At 40.7% G+C, this 24,253-nt stretch overlaps 1 protein-coding gene across 1 annotated transcript in view; it reads left to right on the top strand.

Moving 5' to 3' along the window:
- The window catches only part of SND1 (staphylococcal nuclease and tudor domain containing 1), a 438,879-nt gene that overhangs the window by 24,437 nt on the left and 390,189 nt on the right, over nt 1-24,253 (top strand). The window contains exons 2-5 of the mRNA XM_017957142.2: nt 8,890-9,039; nt 17,069-17,189; nt 21,163-21,241; nt 23,484-23,644. Of these exons, the coding sequence (XP_017812631.1) occupies nt 8,890-9,039; nt 17,069-17,189; nt 21,163-21,241; nt 23,484-23,644 (511 nt within the window). The remainder of the gene's footprint in view (nt 1-8,889; nt 9,040-17,068; nt 17,190-21,162; nt 21,242-23,483; nt 23,645-24,253) is intronic.

Raw genomic sequence — 24,253 nt, 5'->3', positions numbered from 1 at the left:
ACCGTCACCCCAGAGGATAGAGATTTGGAAATAAGTACTTAAATCTACTTTCCAATGAGTGGGTATCTTAACTGATACATCAGGGGAATTAGATTACAGGTTATCAGTCTAAATCTGACTGAATTCAGTGGTGAGAGAATTTCTGTGACTTTGATATTTTCTTTCTTTCTTTATTTTTGAGACGCAGTTTCGCTCTTGTTGCCCAGTCTGGAGTTCAATAGCCTGATCTCGGCTTACTGCAACCTCTGCCTCTTGGGTTCAAGTGATTCTCCTGCCTCAGCCTCCTGAGTAGCTGGGATTACAAACGCCTACCACCACATCCAGCTAATTTTTGTATTTTTGGTAGGGATGGGGTTTCACCATGTTGGCCAGGCTGGTCTCAAACTCCTGACCTCAGGTGATCCACCTGCCTTGGCCTCCCAAAGTGTTGGGATTACAGGCGTAAGCCACTGCGCCTGGCCATGATATTTTCTTTTATATCCCTAGAGGAATGTCCATCTTTTTCTATTGTACATACTCTTCCAATCTTTATAGCAGACCACACTTTGAGCCATTTCTTACAACAACAATGTTGGCTATATTTATTGCGTGCCTGGGTTGGGCTCTGTGCTAAGTGCTTTTATTTTGTTTCATAACAACTCTTCATTTTATTTTTATTTCAGCAACAGATTGACAAACTGGATCGTAACAACTTATATATATTCTTATGTATTTATTTTATAAATGATGAAACGGAAGCTAATGGAGCCAATTAATAACTTTCAAAGGTCACTGCTGACATTGATTTGATTCTGAAACTAAATTCTTATTGCCATATACTGCGGCTCCTTCTCTGATTATAAAAACGAGCAGTTTGTGTAACTCGAATTGGTTCAGAATTTATTTTTGCCATGCACTTGCTATTCAGACGACCATAAAACTAGTTTTCATCTCACTTGCTTGTCATAATGCTTTATATCAGGGGTTGGCAAACTTACTCTGTAAAGGGCCAGGTAATAAATATTTTAGGCTTTGCCAGGCATATGGTCTCTGTCGCAACTACTCAACTGTGCCATTCTAGTGCGAAAGCAGCCCTAGACAATACATAAATGAATGAGCTTGACGTGTTCCAATAAAACTTTATTTATGGACACTGAAATTTGACTTTCATACTCTTTTGCATGTTGCATAATCTTCTTTTGATGTTTTTCCAACCTTTTAAAAATGTAAAAACCATTTTTAGCTCATGGACTGTACAAAAACAGGCTGTAGGCTGGATTTGGCTAGTGGGCTGTAGTTTGCCGATCCTGCATTTTATCGTTTTGAAGTTTTCTTCTTTGCGTCTCCTTTTTGGGTGTTCTTTTGTAATATTGGACTCTAAGTCAGCTTGCCTTGCAGATGGTACGGTTTAATAAATGTTGGTATGATTTGGGACAGTCAACTCAATGGAAGCTTTACTTGCTTAGTGATTTGGTGTCCAACACCTGTTTTACTGGCACATATAAACAGAGATTTTAATTGGGAAAAAGATTTAATCAGTAGGTAACCTCAGATACCATTTTAACAGAAATCAGCTCCCAAATGCTTGTTTGTGTGTGTGGCATAGTGGAATATCAGAATTGGGAAACTTCAACCCCAATCCTTGTTCTACTGTCAATCCTGGTTATTTTAGGCAAAAGTTACTTTACCTATCTTGCTCTCAGATTTCTCAGCTGTAAAATAAAAGGGCCCAGATTAAATGCTGTCTTTATCTGAAGTCTCTCTGTAGATGATTATTCTGGTCCTCCTGAGATTTAAACTCCCTATATGTAAGCTGAGGCCCGATTTTTGGCACAGTTGGCTTGGGAGCAGCAACTTGTGCTTGTATCTGCTGGGTCTGCAAGTGTATCCAGAGCCAGTGAGTCAGCGCTGCCATAAGCTCCTGGGCTTCTGGTTCATTGGATTTGAATGTTGGGCCCTCTAATTTAGGTTTGCATCTTGTTCTTGCCAGGAAAAAAAACAAAAAACAAAACAAAAACACACACACACAAAACAAACAAAAAACTGGCTGTGTTGGTGAGTATTCTGGGAAAGGCCTCCCAGACCACACAGCTTATGTTGTTTTGGGATTGCTTGCTTTGTCTAAATGACTTTTTAATTTTCAAGAGATGATTCTTCCTGTGGAGGCAACAGCTCTGGCTGCCAGGAAGCTTTTTCCTGATATGCTTTTTGAAATATTCCCCAGTTGAGTTTCCTTTTAGTTACTCTTTCTTTCATTCAGTTTCTTTAGATGTTTTCATTTCATTAAAGGGGATCCAATAGGATCAAACTTTCCCTCCTCTTTTTACAGCAGCTCCTTCCCCATCCCCTGATGGTATTTTTAGGTGTAGAAAACACCTTGTCCGGAGGTAAGTCCCTGGCCTGCTTCTTTGCCACTCTGACATAGAGTCCCTGCATGTGCAGCCTTTGGGTTGTGACAGTTGAAGAATGGCATCATGGACCCCTCAGCTCAATGCTTTTCCTGGTTCTCCTTTCTGTGTGACACACAGGATGCTGTCTATGTTGTTTCTGAGAAGAAGCTTGTATTGCTTCTGGCCATTTTCATCCTTTTTAGAGCTTTGTAGATTTCACTGAAGTTCTGTCTTTTTCCTGTGGCTTCCTACCTAGTTATTTCTAGAGGATTTGAAGGTTTATACTTATAGCCTCTTCTGGGGTGAGTCACCATGCCTGACTTTTGCTTCTCAGTCTGCTGCCATTTAAAAAAAATTTTGTTAATGTTTTTCAGCTAGCATCTAATCTTCCTGCAAGAATATGGAAGTCTCTGTAGTGAAATACACATTTTATGTCCCCATGTTTGTGTACTTCTGTATTGGACCTTAACATTTTTTTTTGGATATAATTAACGTACCATAAAGTTGACACTTTAAAAATATATAATTCAGTAGCTTTTTTACTACAATCGTATAACAATTAGTACTAATTTGGAATATTTTTATCATGTCCAAAGAAATCTGTATCCATTAGTATATTCCCCACTCTCCCCTCCTATCAGTCCCTGGGAACCACTAGTCTATGGTCTGTCTATGGATTTCCCTATTCTGGACATTTCATATAACGGGAACAATTCAGTATGTGGCCTTTTGTGTGTGGCTTAGTAACTAAGACTTAATGTGACGTTTTCAAGGTTCACCCATGTTGTAACATCTATCAGTACTTAAGCTCTTTTTATTTCTGAATGATATTCCAGTTGTATGGATATACGACATTTTATCACAAGTTGACAGCTGTTGATGAACATTCATTGTTTTCTCTCTTTTTTTGGCTATTATTAATGATGTTGCAATGAGCATTGGTGTACATGTTTCTGTGTGCACATATGTTTGTATTTCTCTTGGATATATACACCTAGGAGTGAAATCGCAGGGTCATATGATAACTGTTTAACTTTTGAGAAACCTCCAGATTGTTTTCCAAAGCAGCTACACCACCCATAAGATATGAGGGGTCCAATTCTTATACATCCTTGTCAACACTTGCTATTGCCTGTCTTATTGATTTTAGCTATCCTAGTAGTGGTGAAGTGGTATGTCATTGTAGTTTTGAATTGCATTTCTCTGATGACTAATGATGAAGAGCATCTTTTCATGTGCTTTTTGGACATTTATATTTATTGTTTGGATAAATGTCTCCAACTTACTTTAATTGGGTTGTTGTTTTCTTATCAAATTATAATAGCTCTTTATTCTAGATGCTAGACCCTTGTCAGATATATGAGATAAGAGTCTAGTATTCAGAATTTGCAAATACTCCTATTTTTTTCTTTCTTGATAGTGTCCATTGAAGCACCCTGTTTTTAATTTTTATGAAGTCCAATTTATTTATTTATTTTTAAGTTGCTTGTGTTTTTGGTGTCACCTAAGAAACCATCACCTAATGCAAGGTCATGTAAATTTACACGTTTGTTTTCTTCTAAGACTTTTATAGTTTAACTCTTAAATTTAGGTCTCTGGTTCTTTTTGAGTTATCTTTTGTATATGGTATGACGTAGAGGGCCGACTTCATTCTTTTGCACATGGAGATCTAGTTGTCCCAACACATTTTTGTTGAAAGGACTACTCTTTCCCCACTGAATTATCCTGGCACCCTTGTGGAAAATCAGTGGGCCATAAATGTATGGATTTGTATTGGGCCTTCTTTTTGTGATATTTGTCATCAGATGTCTGCCCTCGTTCTTTATGTTGGTTCTTCATACAGGTAGATATTGCTGTAATAGTATACCTATTATACTATCTTAACCAGCGGATATGCCTGTTAAGCCAGTCCTCTTTGCAGAGCTGATAAAATGCCATTCTCAGACCAAAGTGATTTTTGCTCTTGGGCTGGGAAAAAATATTGGCTTCATTGACATACAATTTCTGTACCTTCCCTTTCTTTGCCCTTAGTGTGACTGGGTTTTTGTATAAGAAGTTTTCTGTTTTCTTGTGTCGTTGGCCTGGGAGTTAAAGAGTTAAACCAAGTCATTTATCAGAATCTAGTGAAGATTTAATGTGGTGTTCCTGTTGCTGGGCAACATTTTAGTGGCTGCCCATATAGTGTTTCACTGCAGGTAAATCTCCCAGTAAACCTGTAAGTGGGTTTGAGCAGTTTGAGTCCTCAATTTTCCTTCTCAGCTGCGTTGTTTCAGCCTTTGTAACCATGTGACTTGTGCCCTGAAGCCAGGTCCTTTGAATCACACCACGTCCCTCTGCAACCTTTATTGGCAGAACTGAGAAATGTCTAATCCATAACCTCAATCAAACTGACTCATTGTGACACCTGGTTTCACAAACCTCCTGCTGTATCAGGTAGTTCTAAGATCATTTTTCTAGAATGTCATTTTATTAATGTAATTGGATAAAGCAGTAACCATTTGACTTTCTTTCTATGCTCTATAAATTAGCAATTAAGGATAATTACTGCATCCATGAAAGTTTGCAACATGAATCAGCACAGCTTTGGCAGACTAATTACCCATGACAGTTTCTTCTCAATCTTAACATTATCCTCCTGAAATTAAAATTCTGGTAAACAACATATTATACTTAGATGTGATGTTTATTGTTTGTCAGCCTCACCCTACTAGAATGTCAGCTCCTCAAGAGCAGAAATTTTTGTCTGCTTTGTTTCACTGAAACATGCCACTTGCCTAGAACAATGCCTGCACATAGTAGGCACTCAGTAAGTTTGTAGTTAATTAATAAGTGAATAAATCAAGGAATAAAATTATAACAATAATTACTTGGCAGGTCTTCCTGAGAAGAAAAATGGCTTGTTTTGGTGCCATATGAGATGTAAATTGTCGAGCATATAGACCCTTGGCCTTTTTCATATTTTACCTGGACATTTAAAGTATTTTTCCCCCAGAAGGTATTTCTCCTTGGTTTTATTTGGTGGAGACTGTTAGCTACAAGAAGGCCATTACAATGTTTTCATTGAGGGAGAACTTGAATAAAGACTGTTGGCGAGTGAGACAGGTGAGAGAGTTTAACAGTGGTTGGCAGATGAAATGGAAATAGCAAAATAGGTGTAGTGTGTTTTTGTTTGTTTGTTTGTTTTTTGAGACAGAGTCTTGCTCTGTCACCCAGGCTGGAGTGCAGTGGCACAACCATGGCTCACTGCAACCTTGACCTCCCAGTCTCAAGCAATTCTCCTACCTCAGCCTCCCAAGTAGCTGGCACTACTGACGTGCACCACCACACCCGGCTAATTTTTTTGATTTTTAGTAGAGATGAGGTCTTGCTGTGTTGGCCAGGCTGGTTTTGAACTTCTAAGTTCAAGCAGCCCTCTCGCCTTGGCCTCCCAAAGTGCTGAGATTACAGTCTTGAGCCATTGTACCCGGCCTGTAGTGTGTTTTGAATGATTTCAGTTTCTGTGAGTAGTAGGAGGGAAACTAGTTCTTCCCTAGTAGAAATAGTTCTCTTACTTCCACAATGGTGTCCAGTCAGTCTCTTCTTACGTCTGCACCAAGGCAATAGCCAAATGAGGGGAAGAGAGTTTCAGAGGAAGGGTGCACACATACCAGTCCTCTCCTCCTAGAGGAGTAGGAATAGCAGTACCTGCCGCAGTGAATCTATTTATTTTGCTTAGGAAGTTGAATTGGTGACTGCTACTTGAACTCATATATTCAATGGTATAAAAGGTGTAGAGAGCCTATAGAGTAAAAATCATCTCTGTAACATTGATTCAAGCGTTAACTGTTGTCTGAATGGCATTTTTGGCGCAACAATGCAAGGAAGTTCTGACAGCAGCCTTTAGCATTCAGGGAGAGGAGAGGGCATACAAAGGAGTTTTGCACAATTACTGTGTACAAGTTGTTTGTCAAAGCCCTTAATGGGGCCAGGGTAATAGTTGTAGACACATTGTCCCCAGGGATCCGGTTTACTAGGCAGAGGCATTAGAGAGGTAATACCTTTCTGATATTTAGAGATGAGGGGCTCTTCTCATCAGTCCCTCTGTACTTGAGCTTCTCAGTTGCATTTGTCAGGCTTGAGAAACAAAGATGGTTTCCTAGGCTAGGTCAATGCTTGCTTATCAGAGTTGACCTTCGTCAGAGAGGATGAGTTTTCTTGTAAATAGGCCTTAGCTTTTATGACTGGGCTTTACCAAGAGGTCTCCTGGGAATGCGTTACTTTTTTGTGTGTGTGTGTGTGAAAACTTGACCGAAATTGAGCAGCAAGCACTAGAGACAGATGTTCTGGTTTGTGTGCTGTGTGTAGCTTGGCTGTCCTCAGCCATATTTGGAGTTCGTGCCCGAATGATTTCAAGTGCAGGTATTCTACACTATGCTCTTCTTGCTGTGTGTTTTGTTTCTGCTGCTTGTGAGAAAGAATTGAATATAAATGAGTCAGATCCAAGCTCTCCTTTTCTTCTTTGGCCCTTCTTATTCAGGAACTTCAAGCAGCCTCTACTGTAGTAAACCTGTTCCTTCCTGGCTTTGTTTGGTTTGAGAGCTTATCTTTTGGAATGTCAGTTCCCTGGGATGATGCCTAGGACATGAATTCTCAGGATAGGGTGTTAGCACAGTTATGTGGCTAGAAGTTTTAGGGTTTAATTGCTAATAACAGGATTAGGAAGTAGTCTTTTTGTATGTGTGTGCCATGGTATATAACCAGGGATTAAAATGACTTAGGCCAAGGTCTGTGTACTTAAGGTGTTGGGGATACTGAGACATTATCAGAATACTAATGTAATGTACAATTAAATATTATATATTGGAATGTACAATATTGTTTGATAGAATTTCCATAAAAAGGTAGTATGGATAAATGAATTGTGATATATTCGTACAAAATCCTTGGTCAGGGTAATGGTGGGGTTCGGGAGAAGGGGCTGAAGGTAGAGAGGTGCACATGGAAACCAAAGTTCTGGCAATGTGCAATATTTCAGTTCTTAACTTGGGTGGTGGTTGCTCAGATGTTTACTTTTCTTATTCTTTAATTTGTACATGTGGGTTTAAATTCATTTGTGTATTTATATCAATATTTAACACTTGAAAGCATTAGTTAAGGTGGAGAGGTGGGGAGCAATGCACTCTAAGTGAAAGGGGCAGCTTCCTTCCTTTCTCCTTTTTCTCTTCCTTTGATTCAACTTCCTCACAAGGATTATTCCTTTACTGAGAACTCCATGGTCTGATCTGAACAGTGTTCTGTGTTGACAGAACCCTCCAACCTTCTCACTACTAACCTTTCAGAAGCTATTTGTTATGAAGCGTGGAATTGAGAGTCTTTCAGATCTAGTGAAGCCAAGGCATGAGCCCCCACCTGTTTGTTGTATTATGAGTCTCTTCGCAAAGACAATTTGAATCACTTGGGTCATTTTTCCTTTATGGCTCTTCTTCCCTTCTTTCACTTGAAATCCTTTCTTCTTCTCCCCTGCAAATATTTTAAGGTTAATGCCGGTGAGTTTCAGAGCTCTTTTCACAGTTGCAAGTGGGTTCTATGCGTGACATCTTTGATTAGAGCGATAAAAGGAGCCACTGACTGCACTTGGGAGCCTTAAGGTGCTTATTAGATTCTTATGTTTTAATCATGTAGGGCATGGGTTTTCTAGATTACTTCTGTATTTCTCTCTTGTACTGTCCACAAGGGAAACTCTAGGTATTACATCCACCTTAGCCTTGGGCATGCTCAGTTCCTCCCAAGGGTGTGTAGGGACTTCCTTCAGCTTCTCTTATTTTTCTTTTTTTTGTTTGAGACAGTTTTGCTTTTGTTGCCCAGACTGGAGTGCAATGGTGCGATCTTGGCTCACCGCAACCTCCGCCTCCCGGGTTCAAGTGATTCTCCTGCCTCAGCCTCCTAAGTAGCTGGAACTACAGGCATGCGCCACCACTCCCAGCTGATTTGGTAGTTTTAGTAGATATGGGGTTTATCCATGTTGGTCAGGCTGGTCTCGAACTCCCGACCTTGGGTGATCTGCCCGCCTTGGTCTCCCACAGTGCTGGGATTACAGGTGTAAGCCACTGTGTGTGGCCCCAGCTTCCCCTTTTCTTAAGCCTTTCATTGTTTGCTTCAATCTGAGAATGGAAAGTGTTGATGGAGATATTAATTCCTTAATAATTGGGAAGAATGCAAGGGGTGGTACTTGCTAGGATGAAATTATAGAGGTCATTAATCTGCATGTCTCACATGCCTTTTTACCCTGGTCTGTTTATTCTATGACTTTTCTATTGTTGGATTTCTGGGTCGATTATTTCAGAATTTGGCCCAAGGCGTTATGTAGGTATTTCTCTTATAAAACTAAAAACAATTCTGTTTATTTAGTCATTCAGCAGATGACTTTGCATGCCTTTGAAGTGCAAGTGATATTTGAAATGTTGGGGATACGGTGGTACACAATCTGCATTATGGTGATATGGCCTCTGGACCATTCATTTTCTTTCTTCCCCCTCCTTAGGTCCTCTCAGGATGCGCCATCATTGTCCGAGGTCAGCCGCGTGGTGGGCCTCCTCCTGAGCGGCAGATCAACCTTAGCAACATCCGTGCTGGAAATCTTGCCCGCCGGGCGGCCGCCACACAACCTGATGCAAAGGATACCCCTGATGAGGTAGGTGTTTCCTGAGGCCATTGTGAGCCTGTGGACTTAGGTAATAGCCCACTGTCTTCTGTGGCTGATGCCATTTTGATGTACTCTGTCTTTGTATTTTGAGTATATTTTTATCATAGAACTGCTGATTCTGGATGTGCCCACAAGCAACTTGTATCTGTTGTTTATATGTTTACTACCTTTAGTGACAGTCGAAGTCTTAGAGCTTTTTCTTGTACCTTTTGCCACAGACTTAGATTTGTCGTGTTTTCACTACTACTTTTCTTGGAGTAGGTTAGGAACATTTCCTGGGTAGCCTCAGGCATTTGAAATCACCATTGGTTATGACAGAGCACTTTTATTAATTTATTTTTGAATTCTTCATTCATTTACGTTGTTCAAAATGCAGAAGGATATATAGTGAAAAATCGAGTACTTCCCTTGAGACAGCTGATGTTAGTAGGGTCTTGTGTCTCCTTCCAGAGATAGTTAAAACCTATATGATCAGACGCTTTCATTTTCATAAATGGTAACATGCTATAAATGCTAGGCCCATATTTTATTATTTTATTAAAGATTCTTTTTCTTTAAGGTTCAGAGGGTACATTTGCATGTTTGTTACCTGGGTGTATTGTGTAATGTTTGGGATTGAGCTTCTAGTGTATCCATCACCAAAATATTGAACATTGTATCCAACAGATACTCTTTTAATTCTCACCCCCCTCACTCCTTCCCTTTTGGAGTCCTCAGTGTCTATTATTTCTCTCTTTATGTACATGTATACCCATTGTTTAGTTCCCACTTATAAAAGTGAAAACATGTGATATTTGATTGTCTGCTTCTGAGTTAGTTCACTTAGGTTACTGGCCTCTGGCTCCATCCATGTTGTTGCAAAGGACGTGATTTCAGTCTTTTTATGGCTGCCCATACTTTATTACTGATTTGTTTTGTTTTGTTTCACGACAAAGTCTCTTTTGCCTAGGCTGGAGTGCAGTGGTGTAATCATGGCTCACCATAGTGTTAACCTTCCAGGCTCAAGTGATCCTCCCACCTCAGCCTCCTGGGAGTAGCTGGGACTCCAGGCGTGTGCTATCATACCTGGCTAATTTTTATTTTTATTTATTTTTTAGTAGAAACGAGGTCTCACTAGTTTGCCCAGCCTTGAGTTCCTGAATTCAAGCAATCCTTCTGCCTTGCCCTAAAGTACTAGGATTACAGGCGTGAGCCACTGCGCCTGGCCTGTTACAGATTCTTAATCTGGGATCCGTGCACCTCTGAAGGGATATACTAATTCCATGAAATGCAAAATTTTGTGTAAACATGAATTGTTTTAGAGAGGGAGTTTTTAAAATCAGTTTCTTAAGGGAACTTGTGGCTCAAAAGTAGTTAAGAGCCATTGTTTTATGGTGATTTGAGAACCTTCTGTGCCTGTGTCCCATCATCTCCTCCATCCTTCCCCCACACCCCTCGGCCTCTAATGCCTGGCCCCCTTGCCTTCTTTGTGGTCTGCCTTTGACCCCTTAAGTTTCTGCTCTTCAGCAGCTGCTATGCGTACCAATTTGGCATTGTTTAGTCTTTTTGGCTTCTATACTTTGAAACATTGGTGCTTTGCTATCCTTTAGCAATGCTTTGGCTATCAGAAATGAAATTTCTGGGCTGGCCGTGGTGGCTCATACCTGTAAGCCAAGCACTTTGGGAGGCTGACTGGCGAGGATTGCTTGAGCCCAAGAGTTCAAGACCAGTCCTGACAACTGACAACATAGTAAGACCCCATCTCAAAAAAAAAAAAAAAAAAAAAAATTAGCCGGGCATGGTGGTGCACATCTGTAGTCTCAGCTAATTGGGAGGCGGAGGTGGAAGGATCACTTGAACCTGGGAGTTCAAGTCTGCAATGCATCATGGTTGTGCCACTGCACTGCAGCCTGGGTGATAGTGTAAGACCCTGTCTCAAAAAAAATTAAAAAAAGGAGCAAAATTTCTGGATTCTAATTATTTGTCCTTTGCCGCAACCTGATGATGTTGGGCAGGTTGGTACCCCAGCTTTTGTGTGCTATTCCCTGCCAGGGAGGTAAAGAAGAAAAAGCAAGAGTTCATGTGGATCTTTTGTTAACATTTAAGGAAAGCATTCAGTTTTTAAAATTATAATAAAGGGCATTTTGTTTTAATTAAGAAGTTAGTGAAGCAATGGTATAGATAATAGAGATAGAGAAAAACCCCCATAATTCTGCTACCAGTAGGAATTAGACTAAATAGATTAAAATAAATTTAAGTAGATTAAAATCAGTTCTTTTTCATTGGTCCTCCATCAGGGACTGCAAATATTGAGAATATTAGTGTATACCTCAGGGTTGTTTAATGAGGATTAAACAAGATAACATGAAGTGCTTAGTGCATGCTTATAAAATACTTAATAAGTGTTAGTGTGGTAATCACTACTGCTCCTTGCTAATTTCTCTTACTACAGATACTCCTAATACTATTAGATCAACCACTGAAGATTAAATGTGTTTCAGCATTTTTCGCATTTTGGGCATTAATAAATGGGTGAACCAACGTTTCGAATAGTTTATTTTCCTATTGTGTAACAGCTTGATTGCTTCCAAGTGAAGAGTGTTGACCCTTCTTGGAGCTGACCAAGTCCATTTGCCCAGAAGGAAGAAGTAGTGTAGCCTCTAAGAAAGAAGGGTTGGATTTTAATTTCCTGTTTTGTGGATGAGAATCTTGGGCAGAGAAACACAAGGCCAGCTGGAACTTGTTCTAAAATATCATAACTGTATCCCATGTTAACAGGACAGTGGAATCTTATCAGAACTATCCTAGGTGAAAGGATACTTTGTAATCTGATCCTAGCATTCTGTTATAGTTCCATATATTTATACAGTCTAATGCTTTTTGCCTGTCCCAGAGTAACTCAGTCTCACTGTTTCTCCTGGTAACTCTTCAAAGATCCCTGTGAGATGAAATATTTGATAGCCGCAGATTTCATCTTTTCCTAGCCCATAGTCATCATTTCTCCTTCCTAATAATTCAGTGTCTCCTCAACCTGCAGTGATTTGGTTTTCCTCCTACTGTGCCCTCAAAGCTGCATCGACATGAGTTACCAGTAATGCCAACTGATTGAAAAACCTGATTTCCCTGCTCTCATTTTCACTCCCTCACCCCCCACCCCAACGCTGACATCTAGGCCTTTAACAAGGCCTAGAGATTGTGCCTCCTTAAAACCTCTCTTATCCATCCTTGACATTTGATTAATACTGCTATTCTTTGTTCATCTCTGATGATGAACAAAGATGTTGTTTGGATGTTGAAATAATAGTCTCTTTGCCCTCATTCTCCTTCCCTCTAATCCTTTCTCCATATGCTCTCAGATGTTTTTGAAACATAATTTTATTTTTTTCCAGACTCTTCAGTGGTTCCTCATATTCCAAGACACTTTAGTGATTTCCTCATTACCTTTGTGACAAATCTAAATGCCTTAACCTGGGTTACAAGCCCATTTGTGATTTGACTTTTAGACTTCTCTTACTGAAACCCCTCTGGGATGCCAAGCCCCCACCATGCTGAAGAACTTAGGTCTTTTTCCAGGCTGGAGTCCTGCCTTCTGCCCTCAGCTCATGCTGCTCCTCCATCAGTAGTTCCTTCACCACCTCTGTGGCTGATGAGCACCTGCTGTCTTTTAAGATTCAGCCACTTAAGAAATCACACCTGACATTTCCTTTCATCATCCCATCTTTGTGCTGTCAAAGCATTCACAACATTTCACTGCATGTTTACAAGTTTATGTATCTTTCTCTACTGGATTGCAAGCTCTCCAAAGAAGAGAACCTTTCTCTCATCTCTGTGTCTTTGTGCCTAGTCGGTACCTGACATAATACAGGTAAGCACTGAATAAACATTTAAGTGAATAATGAGGAAAAGAACCTGAGCATCTCCTTTTTGGGCGTTGAAAGATTGTGCAGTGTGGCACTACCCTTTCTCTCTGGCTTTCTATTTCTTTGGAGCATGTTTAGCTTTCTCACATTCAGGAATAATCAAGGATCTTATTGCTCATTTGCATCTCTTTGTATCACTGTCCCAAATATCTTCACGTGATTATTCTTTGCCTTCTGTCATGAAATCGTCATTCAAAGAAACTCAGCTGTCTCCTAAGTCCTGTGGCAATGAAAGCAGCTCCACTGTATGCCCCCAGCCATCCCTTCCCTGTTCCAAGCTAATCCCCAGTGTTGCCTAGCTACTCCAGGCAGCCTAGATACTGCATTGATGGGCACCATGGGAATTATATATTTATTTCCCACAGATTTATTGAGCTCCTGCTGTGGGTAAAGTTGTTTATGGTTTCATGAGAAGTATAGAAATGAATGTCATAACCTCTAAAGAACTTACTCATTTAACTAAACACCACCTATTCCACAAAACCTATTGAAATTAAAAAAAAAATAAGAAATACTATCTTTAAAAAATAATAAAAGTGTCTGGGCGCAGTGGCTCATGCCTGTAATGCCAGCACTTTGGGAGGCTGAGGTGGGCGGATCACGAAGTCAGGAGTTTGAGACCAGCCTGGCCAACATGGTGAAACCTTGTCCCTACTAAAAATACAAAAAAAATTAGCTGGGCGTGGTGGCCTGTGCGTATAATCCCAGCTACTCGGGAGGCTGAGGCAGGAGAATCGCTTGAATCCAGGAGGCAGAGGTTGCAGTGAGCCGATATTACACCACTGCACTCCAGCCTGGCGACAGATTGAGACTCGTCTCAAAAATGAATAAATAAATAAATAAATAAAACAAAATTTAAAAAGGTAAAAAAAAAAAAAAATTTGCTATTTTTGTTTGTTTTTGAGATGGAGTCTTGCTTTGTCTCCCATGCTGGAGTGCAGTGGTGCAGTCTTGGCTCACTGCAACCTCCACCTCCCAGGTTCAAGCGATTCTCCTGTCTCAGCTTCCCAAGTAGATGGGATTAGACATGTGTGCCAACATGCCTGGCTAATTTTTTTTTTTTTTTTGTATTTTTAGTAGAGACGGGGTTTCACCATGTTGGCCAGGCTGGTCTCGAACACCTGACCTCAGGTGACCTGCCTGTCTTGGCCTCCCAAAGTGTTGGGATTACAGGTGTGAGCCTCCCAAAGTGCTGGGATTATAGGCCCGGCCATATTTTGCTGCTATTAAAAAAAAAAAAGAAATGTCACAATCCTGCATTCATTGGAGCTGTTGAGGACTAGGGTAGCTGGGGAAAGGCGGCAGAGCAGGATTGTAAGTTACATATCCAGATGGTACAGTGGGATGGTTGGAAGAGAAAGAGGGACAAAAAGTATTGAGTGTTGGGCCATGTACATAGTAACTAGTTAAGGTTTTACATTGTGGGGTTTCATCTTGTCCTGGTAGTTTTAAGAGTCTGTCTGGTCAAAGAGAAGAGATTAGAATTAAAAGCTCAGTTTCATTGTGGTAGACATGACAACCTTGCTTGGGTCTGGAAGTGCTGAACAGGCTGCCAGATTGCCTGCAGTTGGGCATTCTAAAGGAAAGAGTAATTTTGAATCTCAACTACTTAAAAGCCACTTGCTTCTTAGATAGGACTCTGGGGCATCATTTGAATAGACCACAGTTATTCTTCCTGTTAGACCATTCTGGCCCTTATTCGAATAAATGCTTTGAGCAAATTTCCTTATACCTGACTTTTAGAGTTGTTCTGCAAGCTTCTGTTAGGATAGACTTCTCCATCAGATAGCACTCTGCCTGGCTGTCCTTTGTGTGGACACATGGATAACACTGGCCTCACTTCCACAAGGGCTCTGTCCCAGAGCACTCTCTTGCCCTCGGGAGGAGTGATGTGGTCAGTTGCTCTCCTGTATAGCTCTTGGAGTCTCTTGATTGCCTCTCTTCTTATCTAATATCTTGTCCAGTTATTGAATTTGCCCAACTCTGGACGGAACACAACTTGAGAAGGCTTATTTAGGAAAGGAAGATTGCAGAAACTAGGTTATTTTTTCTTACACGGTTAGGCATATGTCCTTTGCAAGACCCCAGTGTGGTTTTCTCTTATTGACCAGTAACTAGCCAGCTGGAAAACATGAGGTCCTAAGGGGAAGATGTTTCTTCAGCAAGCCTTAAAAGTTTTTTAGAAAAGTTCTGCCCGGTTGGTAGAAGTTGGAGGTTTCCCTGCAGGGGCTAGATATTTTCCTGTGAACTGACCCTTTGTAAGTGAGTTTTCACCAAAGTCTTGGCCTCCTTTAGGACCACTGGTCTTGTCAGAGCTTTTGCAAGTATTTAGGAAAGCTGTATGTTACTGAATTTTCAATATTAATACAGTACTCAGGACTACGTCTTAAACTTATCTATAGCTTGGTGTGTTTTTAGAGTAAGTTGATCCCTAAGGTAATAAAAATGTGGAAGGCTTTGTTCATTGGTTCAATGCTGTTTCTGTGATGTGGTTGATAATTGGGATCATTTGTCAGTCAGACACTTTGGTGACTGGTATCTGATTTTATTTTTGGAGATTGGGGCGGGGGTTAGAAATGAGACATAAAATCAAGGTGAACTCGATACTGTCATTGAGCGAATTGCTCCTTTGTTGGCTGGTGCTTTGAAGAGAGGGCATGATGTGAGCGAGTATCTGTTCATTTTGGCGTCTTTGAGAACCCTTACTCAGGATCAGTTCTCTAGAACCTCATGATTTATGTTATGTAACAGTACTGTTTTTATAAATACCAGCCCAACAGGTTGGTGGACCTGCTACCTTTTGATTGGTTTCTGGTTTCTTAGAAGTCATACGGATATTTTTCTTCTAGAAAAGCTTGTTGGGTGAGTTCATGGAATAATTAGCATGGACCAAAGAGGTTAGCAGAGGTTTGCTTTCGGGCCACCAGTTTACTGTTTTGCCTTTACTGTGTGTAGCATGAGTTCTGTGGTTTGAAGAGATTATAATAGACAATGTATGCTATTGTGTATCACTTTTCCCTTTTATATTTTGCATTTTTTTTCAGCATGTGAGCTCCTACTGATCATATGCTCCTTGAACACCTACCCCATCCCTCCCCATTTCGGTTCTAAGTGAACTTGGGACATTAAACCAGGTCCAGACTATAAATTCAAGTGCCAGTGGCCACTGTGCCAATAGCTTCGGAGGAGAATCTCTGTTTGTCTGAACCATCCCAGGAGTGATAGGATGGGGAGGGGCAAAACCACCCCTTTGTGTATTATCTTGAGATGACATGGAGACTCTGCTTCCACTCTGTGGATGTGTGGCTCAGTCCTCGTGTCTGTGCATGGAACAGTGAGAGGAAGGAATCACCATTATCAAGGTGATTCTTTGTCAGGGGCTGGTACTGGTGTCCTCCCAAGGATGTTGGGACCTGTAAAGGCTTCAGACTAGAGCAGAAGTAGAAGAGACATTTGGGGGGATATCTTCTTACTATTGCTGATCTTTGAAGAGGAGGGTGGAGATGACTTAAATAAGGCTCTTACTTGAGCAGGGTATTCACTCTGAAATAAGAGCACTCGAATCATGTCCCTCCTCCAACATGGCTTTAACTGGTTTCAGGCTAGTTTAATAGGCAATGAAAGTGTTTTAGAAACTGGAAAGAGGCGGAGAAATGGAGGTGGTAGTTGTTATTTATGACTTCCCTCTGCCTAGGTGGGTTCCTGGAGCCTGGACTTCCCATTTGAAGGAGTGGGTTGATATATATACGGCATTTAGAGCAGTGGCTGGCACATGGTATGTGCTATAAAAGCATTGGCAAATGTTATTCACAAAGTAAGCTATAACTCTGAACAGACAGTGATAGGGAAAAAGTCCTGCTGCCAGTGTCTGGAAAACTCTGAGGCCTGTTTTTAGTGCCTGTGCTAGTTAAACCAACTGCTGGACCCTCCTTTTTTATGAGCCCCCTAAGTGTGCGATCTGCATTGTGTGCATTTCATTTTTATATTCTCAAGGTCCAGCGCAGGGCCAGGACCATGGTAGGTACTCAGACATTTACTCAAAGAATGAAGTTGCTTGAATGCTGATTGGCATCTGAAACTAGGCAGTTCTCATGTGACATATTTGTTTTGTCTTTCAGCCCTGGGCATTTCCAGCTCGAGAGTTCCTTCGAAAGAAGCTGATTGGGAAGGAAGTCTGTTTCACGATAGAAAACAAGACTCCCCAGGGGCGAGAATATGGCATGATCTACCTTGGAAAAGGTGAGCTGCAGGGAAAGGACTCGTTTCTCTCAAGTCTAAAGTTCCTTTAAAGATCAGTTTTCTTGTGGTGGAAGGCCAATGTGGGTTCTGCTGGAGGAAGCTGTAGGACAGTTGGCTGAAGGCGTAAATGGAAATGCTTTAGGCCCTGAGCACATGGAATGTATAGGTACAGAGGCACACCCCCAGTGTTCCTGTTCCTTGTGTACCCCTTTTCCTGCTTTCTTGGCTTGGTTTAGGTGCATGTAGTATGGAGTTGCATTCTTCCCCGTGTTAAGGCCATTTGCTCATGGAACTTAATGGCTCTGTGCTTCTAGGTCAGAATGCTAATTGAATTCGTATAGATTTCCTTTTGCATCTTCTATTTCTTTTATCTATCTTGTGGCTTTTCTTCTTCTCTTGGGAACTCTTTCGGAAAGGAAGATTTGTTGAGGGTCTGTGGTTTTTTGCAGCCTACATGTTTTGTTATGGAATGGAAGGAACACAGATGTCGGAGTTGCATAGATGTAGGTTAGAATTCTGATTTCCTGCCATGTGCCCTTACTTAACCCTTAACCTCTGTAAGCCCTTGTTTCTTTATTTGTAAGTTATTGGGAGAGTTGAAAGAGATAGTATAGGCCAGGCACAGTGGCTCACACCTGTAATCCCAGCACTTTGGGAGCAAGGCAGGAGGATCTCTTGAGCACAGGAGTTTGAGACGGGCCTGGGGCAACATGTGAAACCCTATTTCTATGGAAAAACTAGCCAGGCGTGGTGGTGCATGCCTGTAGTCCCAGCTACTCAGGAGGCTGAGGTGGGAGGATCACCTGAGTCAGGGAGGTCGAGTCTGTAGTGAGCCATGATCATGCCATTGCACTCTAGCCTGAGTGACTGAGTGAGACCCTGGTCAAAAAACAAAAAAATAGACAGTGTTTGTAAAGCCCCTCACTCTGGATATTTGTGTGTGTGCGTATCGTTTAGCTGGGCCAGATGGCTCATGGGATATTAGATGTTCTGGGCTTTTTGGATTAGGTAGTAATAGAATAAAATTGAGGAATGGAGTTGGAACAGAAATAGGACATTGAAAGAGGAATGTTCTCCAGAAAGCAGCCAGATGAACATGAAGTTATGTTCATTGAACTATTTGTGGAGCAGAGTTTTTTTAAGTTTCCTGTGATTCTTGATTAAAAACCTTTGAGATAGCTCATGTAACAGAGTTGATTTGGATAATCTATTTGAGTTGGATAGTCAGTGCTAGCAATAAACAGGGTAGAATGACAGTGCTAACAGTATTCTGCTAAGACTGTTTTTAATGATAGAGGTCTTAGAAAAATGAGTTGGGAATGACCTTGGAGGCATCTTGTTCAATTTCCTACCTAGTAGAGAAACACTTCTTTTTAGCCTCCTGAAAAACGGCTACCTGCTTCTTGTTTGAATGAGAAATTCTAGAAACATAAGGCCTCTTTTCAAAAAGGGAAATAATAAGTTTGCTTTTTACCCATAATTATTATAATATAGTAAGAAACAAAATGCTTAAAGATAATTATTGAGTGGTTACTGGTTAGAAAGAATGTAAGAGGAAAAGAAGTGTACTATCTTCAAAATGCAATTTTTCAAGGATTTCATTACCTAAAAAATTTCAATTCCCTAACAGCTGGTCAGTCTTCTGTTACCCCACAAGAGACCCTACTGGACCACAGATAATTGTGGGCACAGATATTTCTATAAGTAGACCACCCCTAAGAGTTCATTTTAATACCCTACCCCTAAGAGTTCATTTTAATGCCCTTGGTCTTCAACCAAAATGGCCAAATTGTTTAAGAGAAGCTGATATTTTAAGTTATCTGTAGAGTTGTTTTTTAAAAGTTTGCTGTTTAAACTGACTCACATTACAAACTGGATGTAATTTAATTTAGTATGTTAACACATTAGTGTTTAGAATAAGAACTGGTACATAGTAGGTGATCAATAAATATGTCCTTAAATAATGATTGGAATTACCTATGTCTTTCCATTTTAAAGATAAAGGAATGGTTTAATGTTTAATATTTTCACTAAGGTATTTTAACTAACTCTTAATGCCAATTCTATTATAATGAAAGAAAATAGTGACTTAGATAATTCGCATTTGTGTATTTATTTTATTGCTACCCAGTTTTTTTTTATGATGGGAGAGAACGGTAAAATTTGAGACTTTGTGGTTAACATAGAACTTACTAAAAAAGAGATGATTAGTCTTCTGACTTCTGAAGACAATGTAGTCACCCACCTGCTCTGAATACTGTCTCCAGATGTGACTTGGTCATATTCAGAATTTGATAAGTAAGAAGGAAGAATGAGATCCTTGGCCTACAAATTCCTGTTTTGCTTTCCTATCTGCCACATTTCGTTGCCTCCGTTGAGGGTTCACCCCAGGGGAAGATACTTTTCTCCTTTTTGCAGGTGCATTCAGAACTCACTTTTTAGAATTGGGCATTTCAGAGTGGGCCATTTCAGCATGCTGTGTGCCAAGAAAATGTCTGGCTTATCGGGTGTGCTGTCGATTGGCTCATTTTATGGTCACTCACCTTGTTTGTACCAGGGCTTCATTCTTTCCACCCTTAGATCTCCTGGCACTTCACTGCTCAGTTTTCCCTTAATCATTGAGTCCTTCCTTTTGACTTTTCACTCTTTGGGATTCCTGTTGCTTGGAAGAACCAATATAAAATTTACTAATGTGTCTTTGGCTGGCCTCAGCAGTAACCTCAATGGAAAGGGTCAGGTGATCCACACTCACCCTTGGAACCTGAACCTTCTTTGTATAAATTTCTCAGTTCAACTTTTCTTGGTAGGTAAAGAGCCTTAAGATTTGCCCCTGCAGAAATTTGGGCATGATAATGGCAAGGCAGTTAGGTTGGGCTTGGGGGCAGTGTATGTACCCGTTACTGCTCGCAGAAGTCGATGTGTAGTTTGCTGAATATAAATCTTACACAATTTTATTCTGTGCTGACATTACCTGTCAGTTAGACCACTGTGTTCCAGGTTATCTTGGAGCTTGTTCTCTGCCATATTAAAGATTTTTATGTGATTATTCCCTCATAGATGTCTTCCTTTATGGTTTTGGCCGACAAGCAGAGATTTAAGAGAAAACACTGAGCCTGAAAGCTTTTTCAATAGCATCGAACTACAATTAATGTTTCAAGTGCCTGGGTAGAACCTAATCAGATTGGGTTTTATGTTTAACTTCATTTTTCTTGCTAGGTCTGATGGCTGCTTTGTGGGAGATGAGAAATCTAGCCAGTGTTCTCTCAGTATCTCTGTGAGAGCAAGAGAAAGTCTTTGTCAAATGTTGTAGCTTGTCTTGGTGTCCTCTTGAAGCAGAGAATAGGACATCCCTGAGAGGAATTGGACCTTCTGTCATAATGTGTGATAGGCAGCCCTAAATGAATCCATCTCTCTGATTGTACACGGTGAAGGGACTAACTTTTTCTAATTCTTGCCATGCGCTTGGCACTGTGCTTGGTGATTTACACACATTACATTACTATTTAATTCTCACAAGAACCCATCAAGGCAAGTGCTCTCCCCACTTTAGAGATGAGTAAATTAAGATGCTGGGAGAGCTTGTCGAAGCTATTAGGCAGCCAGATTTGCGTTCAGCTGCAGGCCTCTATTCCTCTAGTCACCACTTTATACTCTCTTGAGCTGCCAGCTGCGTGCGTCTTGCTTTCTTGTCCATCTCCCATGGTTCCTGAGATTGCCTTTGGCCCGAAAGATACACTGGAAAATTAAAAACAAAGTCCAGAGAAGAAGATTGATAGACCTTTGGGTCCTAGAGACTAGATATTACGGGAAAAGAGGTTTTCTGAAAAACCCAATGCTACACTGCTGCCTTGTCCGTTTCTCTGGCAGCATTATTCTCCTTGAGGAGCTAAGTGTGAAAGTAGTCCCATTTGTGCTCTGTTGCTGTTGGAGGCAGGTCTGAATCTTGTTTTTAAATCCCTCTTTTCCTCCTCAGATACCAATGGGGAAAACATTGCAGAATCACTGGTTGCAGAGGGCTTAGCCACCCGGAGAGAAGGCATGAGAGCTAATAAGTAAGTATTCATTACTCCTCAGTCTCTCTGATTTACTTGAGACATCAAGGGAGGTTGGGTAGTCAGCTGTAAATTGGCTTTGCTGCATTTTTTTCATTCTTGCCCCCAGACATGGTTAACTACAGGGGCTTTCACAGCTTCGAGGACATTCTGACCCAGGTAGTATGGATTATTCTGAGCTAGGAAGTCACTCAGCATTCATTAATGGTGTTTGAAGTGTATGACTCTTTTAAACACAGCCTTTGAGATTAGGCAGTTCTATTCTTCATGTCCATAAGAGTCAACAAGTCTTAGACCGTAGATATTCAGTTCCAGAATATTTATCTATCTATCTAGCCAGTCCCAAATATTTATTGAGCACTTACTATGTGCCAGGCAGTTTTCTAGGCACTGAGAATATAGTGTGAACAGACTTAGCTTCTGCTGACATTTTAATGGGGAGACAAGCAGTAAACAAATAGATATACAATCAGTGCAAGGAGTAAGTACAGTCAAAATTAAGTGGGTGAATAAATAGAATACAAAGCAAAATCTGTTGTTTTGAATCTGGAGAAACTGATAAGGCCTCCCTTGTTCTGTTTTGAGAGTCAGGAAAAATTTGTGTGTCTTCAAAGTCTTTCAAGTCGGTGTTGTTTATGTATCTGTAGTTGCTTAATAGGTAAAATGTATTTGTTTAGCCAATGTCAGTGTGAACCTGTTAGAAAGGGGTTGTGTGTATGTCAGGTTTATAGTACATACATCATGTTCAAGTTCTCTCGTGTTGGCTGTCAGTAGGATGGACTGCGGCTGGCTTTCATTAATGCTTCAGTCTCTGAAAAGTGCTATATCTGTAATTTGGAGGCTATAATAATGCTGTTTTATATCATTAAGTCCCTGCTGTCTTATATGACTGTCATAGCTATAGGAAAGGCTTTACAGAAACATTTGCATGAGGTATACCAATGATGAGGATGAGCAAAGGCAGATATGTGCCTTTCGCATTCTTTCTGCCTTCACAGACATAGGGGCCAGGTCTTTCACCATAGACTTCTATGGTCCTTTCTGACTGAGGAGACATTTGCTGGACTCCATAATTGGGGTGTGCCAGTGGGAATTTGTTGAATTAAGATACTTGTTTTGGTGGTGTTTTTGGATGTATGCCAAATCTGTATCTTAAGGATAATTACTGGCTTGATTACCATTTTAGTATTTTTTGGGAATTCAGTTTGCAATTAGAATGAATAATAAAAAAAATCTCACAGCAGTATTGGACCATCTCAACAAATAAATCTCCCCTGGAGTACCAGTCCTTTTTCCTCCAAAATTATTTTGACTTTAAGTCACTTTTTCCCAGTTTTGTGTTTGGTTCAATCTCTTACACTACATTTCTTCATCTAATTTTGACTGTGAATTTGGATCCCTAAGAGTGTGGTTGCCTTTTGGGGTAGGGAAGGGAAGAGAGATGAAGACTTCTGGCTTGAGAAATTGGTAGGTCACCCTTGCTTAGGAATCCCTCTTGCTGAAGATGAGAAGAGATTCAGTTTATGCATACAGCTGTTGATGGCACTGGGTGTCTGAGATTATGCAAAAGCCATGCAGTTCCATGCTGCCTTTAGCTCAGATATAACAGAGAAAGAGGAGCCATTTCTAGCCTTTTTAAAAAAACTTGATTTGGTTTGTCTACTGATATTTTGGCTGCTCTAGTACATAGTTTGGTTTCTTGCCTGATGAAGGAGGAGGCTTCCATTTTCAAGCTGCTTTTGTCTAGCTTGCCTTATTGAATGTGTAAGTAGTTTGGGGGTAACATTATCTGTGATAGCAGTGTTCATTCCACGTTCCTCAGCCTTGTTCTGTAAACTGAGAGAGAGAAAGAGGATTCTTAGTCGGCTTCTCTGCACTACTGAGCTGTGCCTGGGATTCCGGTTCCTGAATCTGGGATGGTTAAATGAAGCTCTACCCACTGGAGCAGCTCTGAGCCACTAACTTGTTCTCTTCTCATTGGTAATGGTGGCAGTACTGAGAATGTGTTCTTTAGATTGTCTCATTAAATGCTCTTACTATTTAACCTTTTGTTTGAAGGGACAAGTCTGGAATCTAGAAATTGCAATCATGGTGATTTTCTGGTTATATCTTAAGCCATGGATCTGAAACAGACCTTTGGTGTCTTCAAGGGGTGAAGATGTTAAAGAAAATGTGTGTCAGAGAGCCTCATATTTCTGTTTGGGAACTCACTAACCACTCTTGTTTATATTTTATGTCCCAGTCCTGAGCAGAACCGGCTTTCAGAATGTGAAGAACAAGCAAAGGCAGCCAAGAAAGGGATGTGGAGTGAGGGGAACGGTTCACATACTATTCGGGACCTCAAGTATACCATTGAAAACCCAAGGCACTTTGTGGACTCACACCACCAGAAGCCTGTTAATGGTGAGGCTGGCGGGAACAGACAGATACAACTCAGGGTGATTTCTTTCTGTTTGCACTCTTTGCTTCTTGAGGTTTGTAAAATCTAGTAAGCCTTTCTTATACTTATTTAGTATCCTTGGGAAATCCTTAAGGTTAAAACAGCACCTTAGTATTTCAGAAGGGAATTTGGATTCAGTTCATGTAGGTCACATCAGATACTTCTGCAGAGGCTAGTCCTGTGCTGTTGCAGGGTAGTAAATTGCTGGTGTTTTGCACATTGATTATGTTCTAGTCTCAAAAAGAAGGCTGTTTAAATAACAACCCTGAAACTTAGAGGTAGCAACATGTATTCTGTATACATCTAAACAGATCCAGTTACCCTTCATTGGGGATTGATTCCAGGACCCTGCCCCGCTCTTCCTCCCGGGAATACCAGAATCAAAGATGCTCAAGTCCTTTATATAAAATGGTGCAGTATTTGCCTATAACCCACTCACATCCTTCTGTATACTTTAAATCATCGCTAGGTTACTTACAATAACTGTTACAGTGCCTACACACCACTTCATTTGTGTGGACTCAACATAATGGTGTGTGGCAAATTCATGTTTTGCTTTTTGGAACTCTGTG

The sequence above is a fragment of the Papio anubis genome, chromosome 4 (genome assembly GCF_008728515.1).
Source record: "Papio anubis isolate 15944 chromosome 4, Panubis1.0, whole genome shotgun sequence".
Lineage (NCBI taxonomy): Eukaryota > Metazoa > Chordata > Mammalia > Primates > Cercopithecidae > Papio > Papio anubis.
The sequence above is the reverse complement of the archived record's forward strand: the minus strand, read 5'-3'. Positions and strand labels throughout refer to the sequence as shown.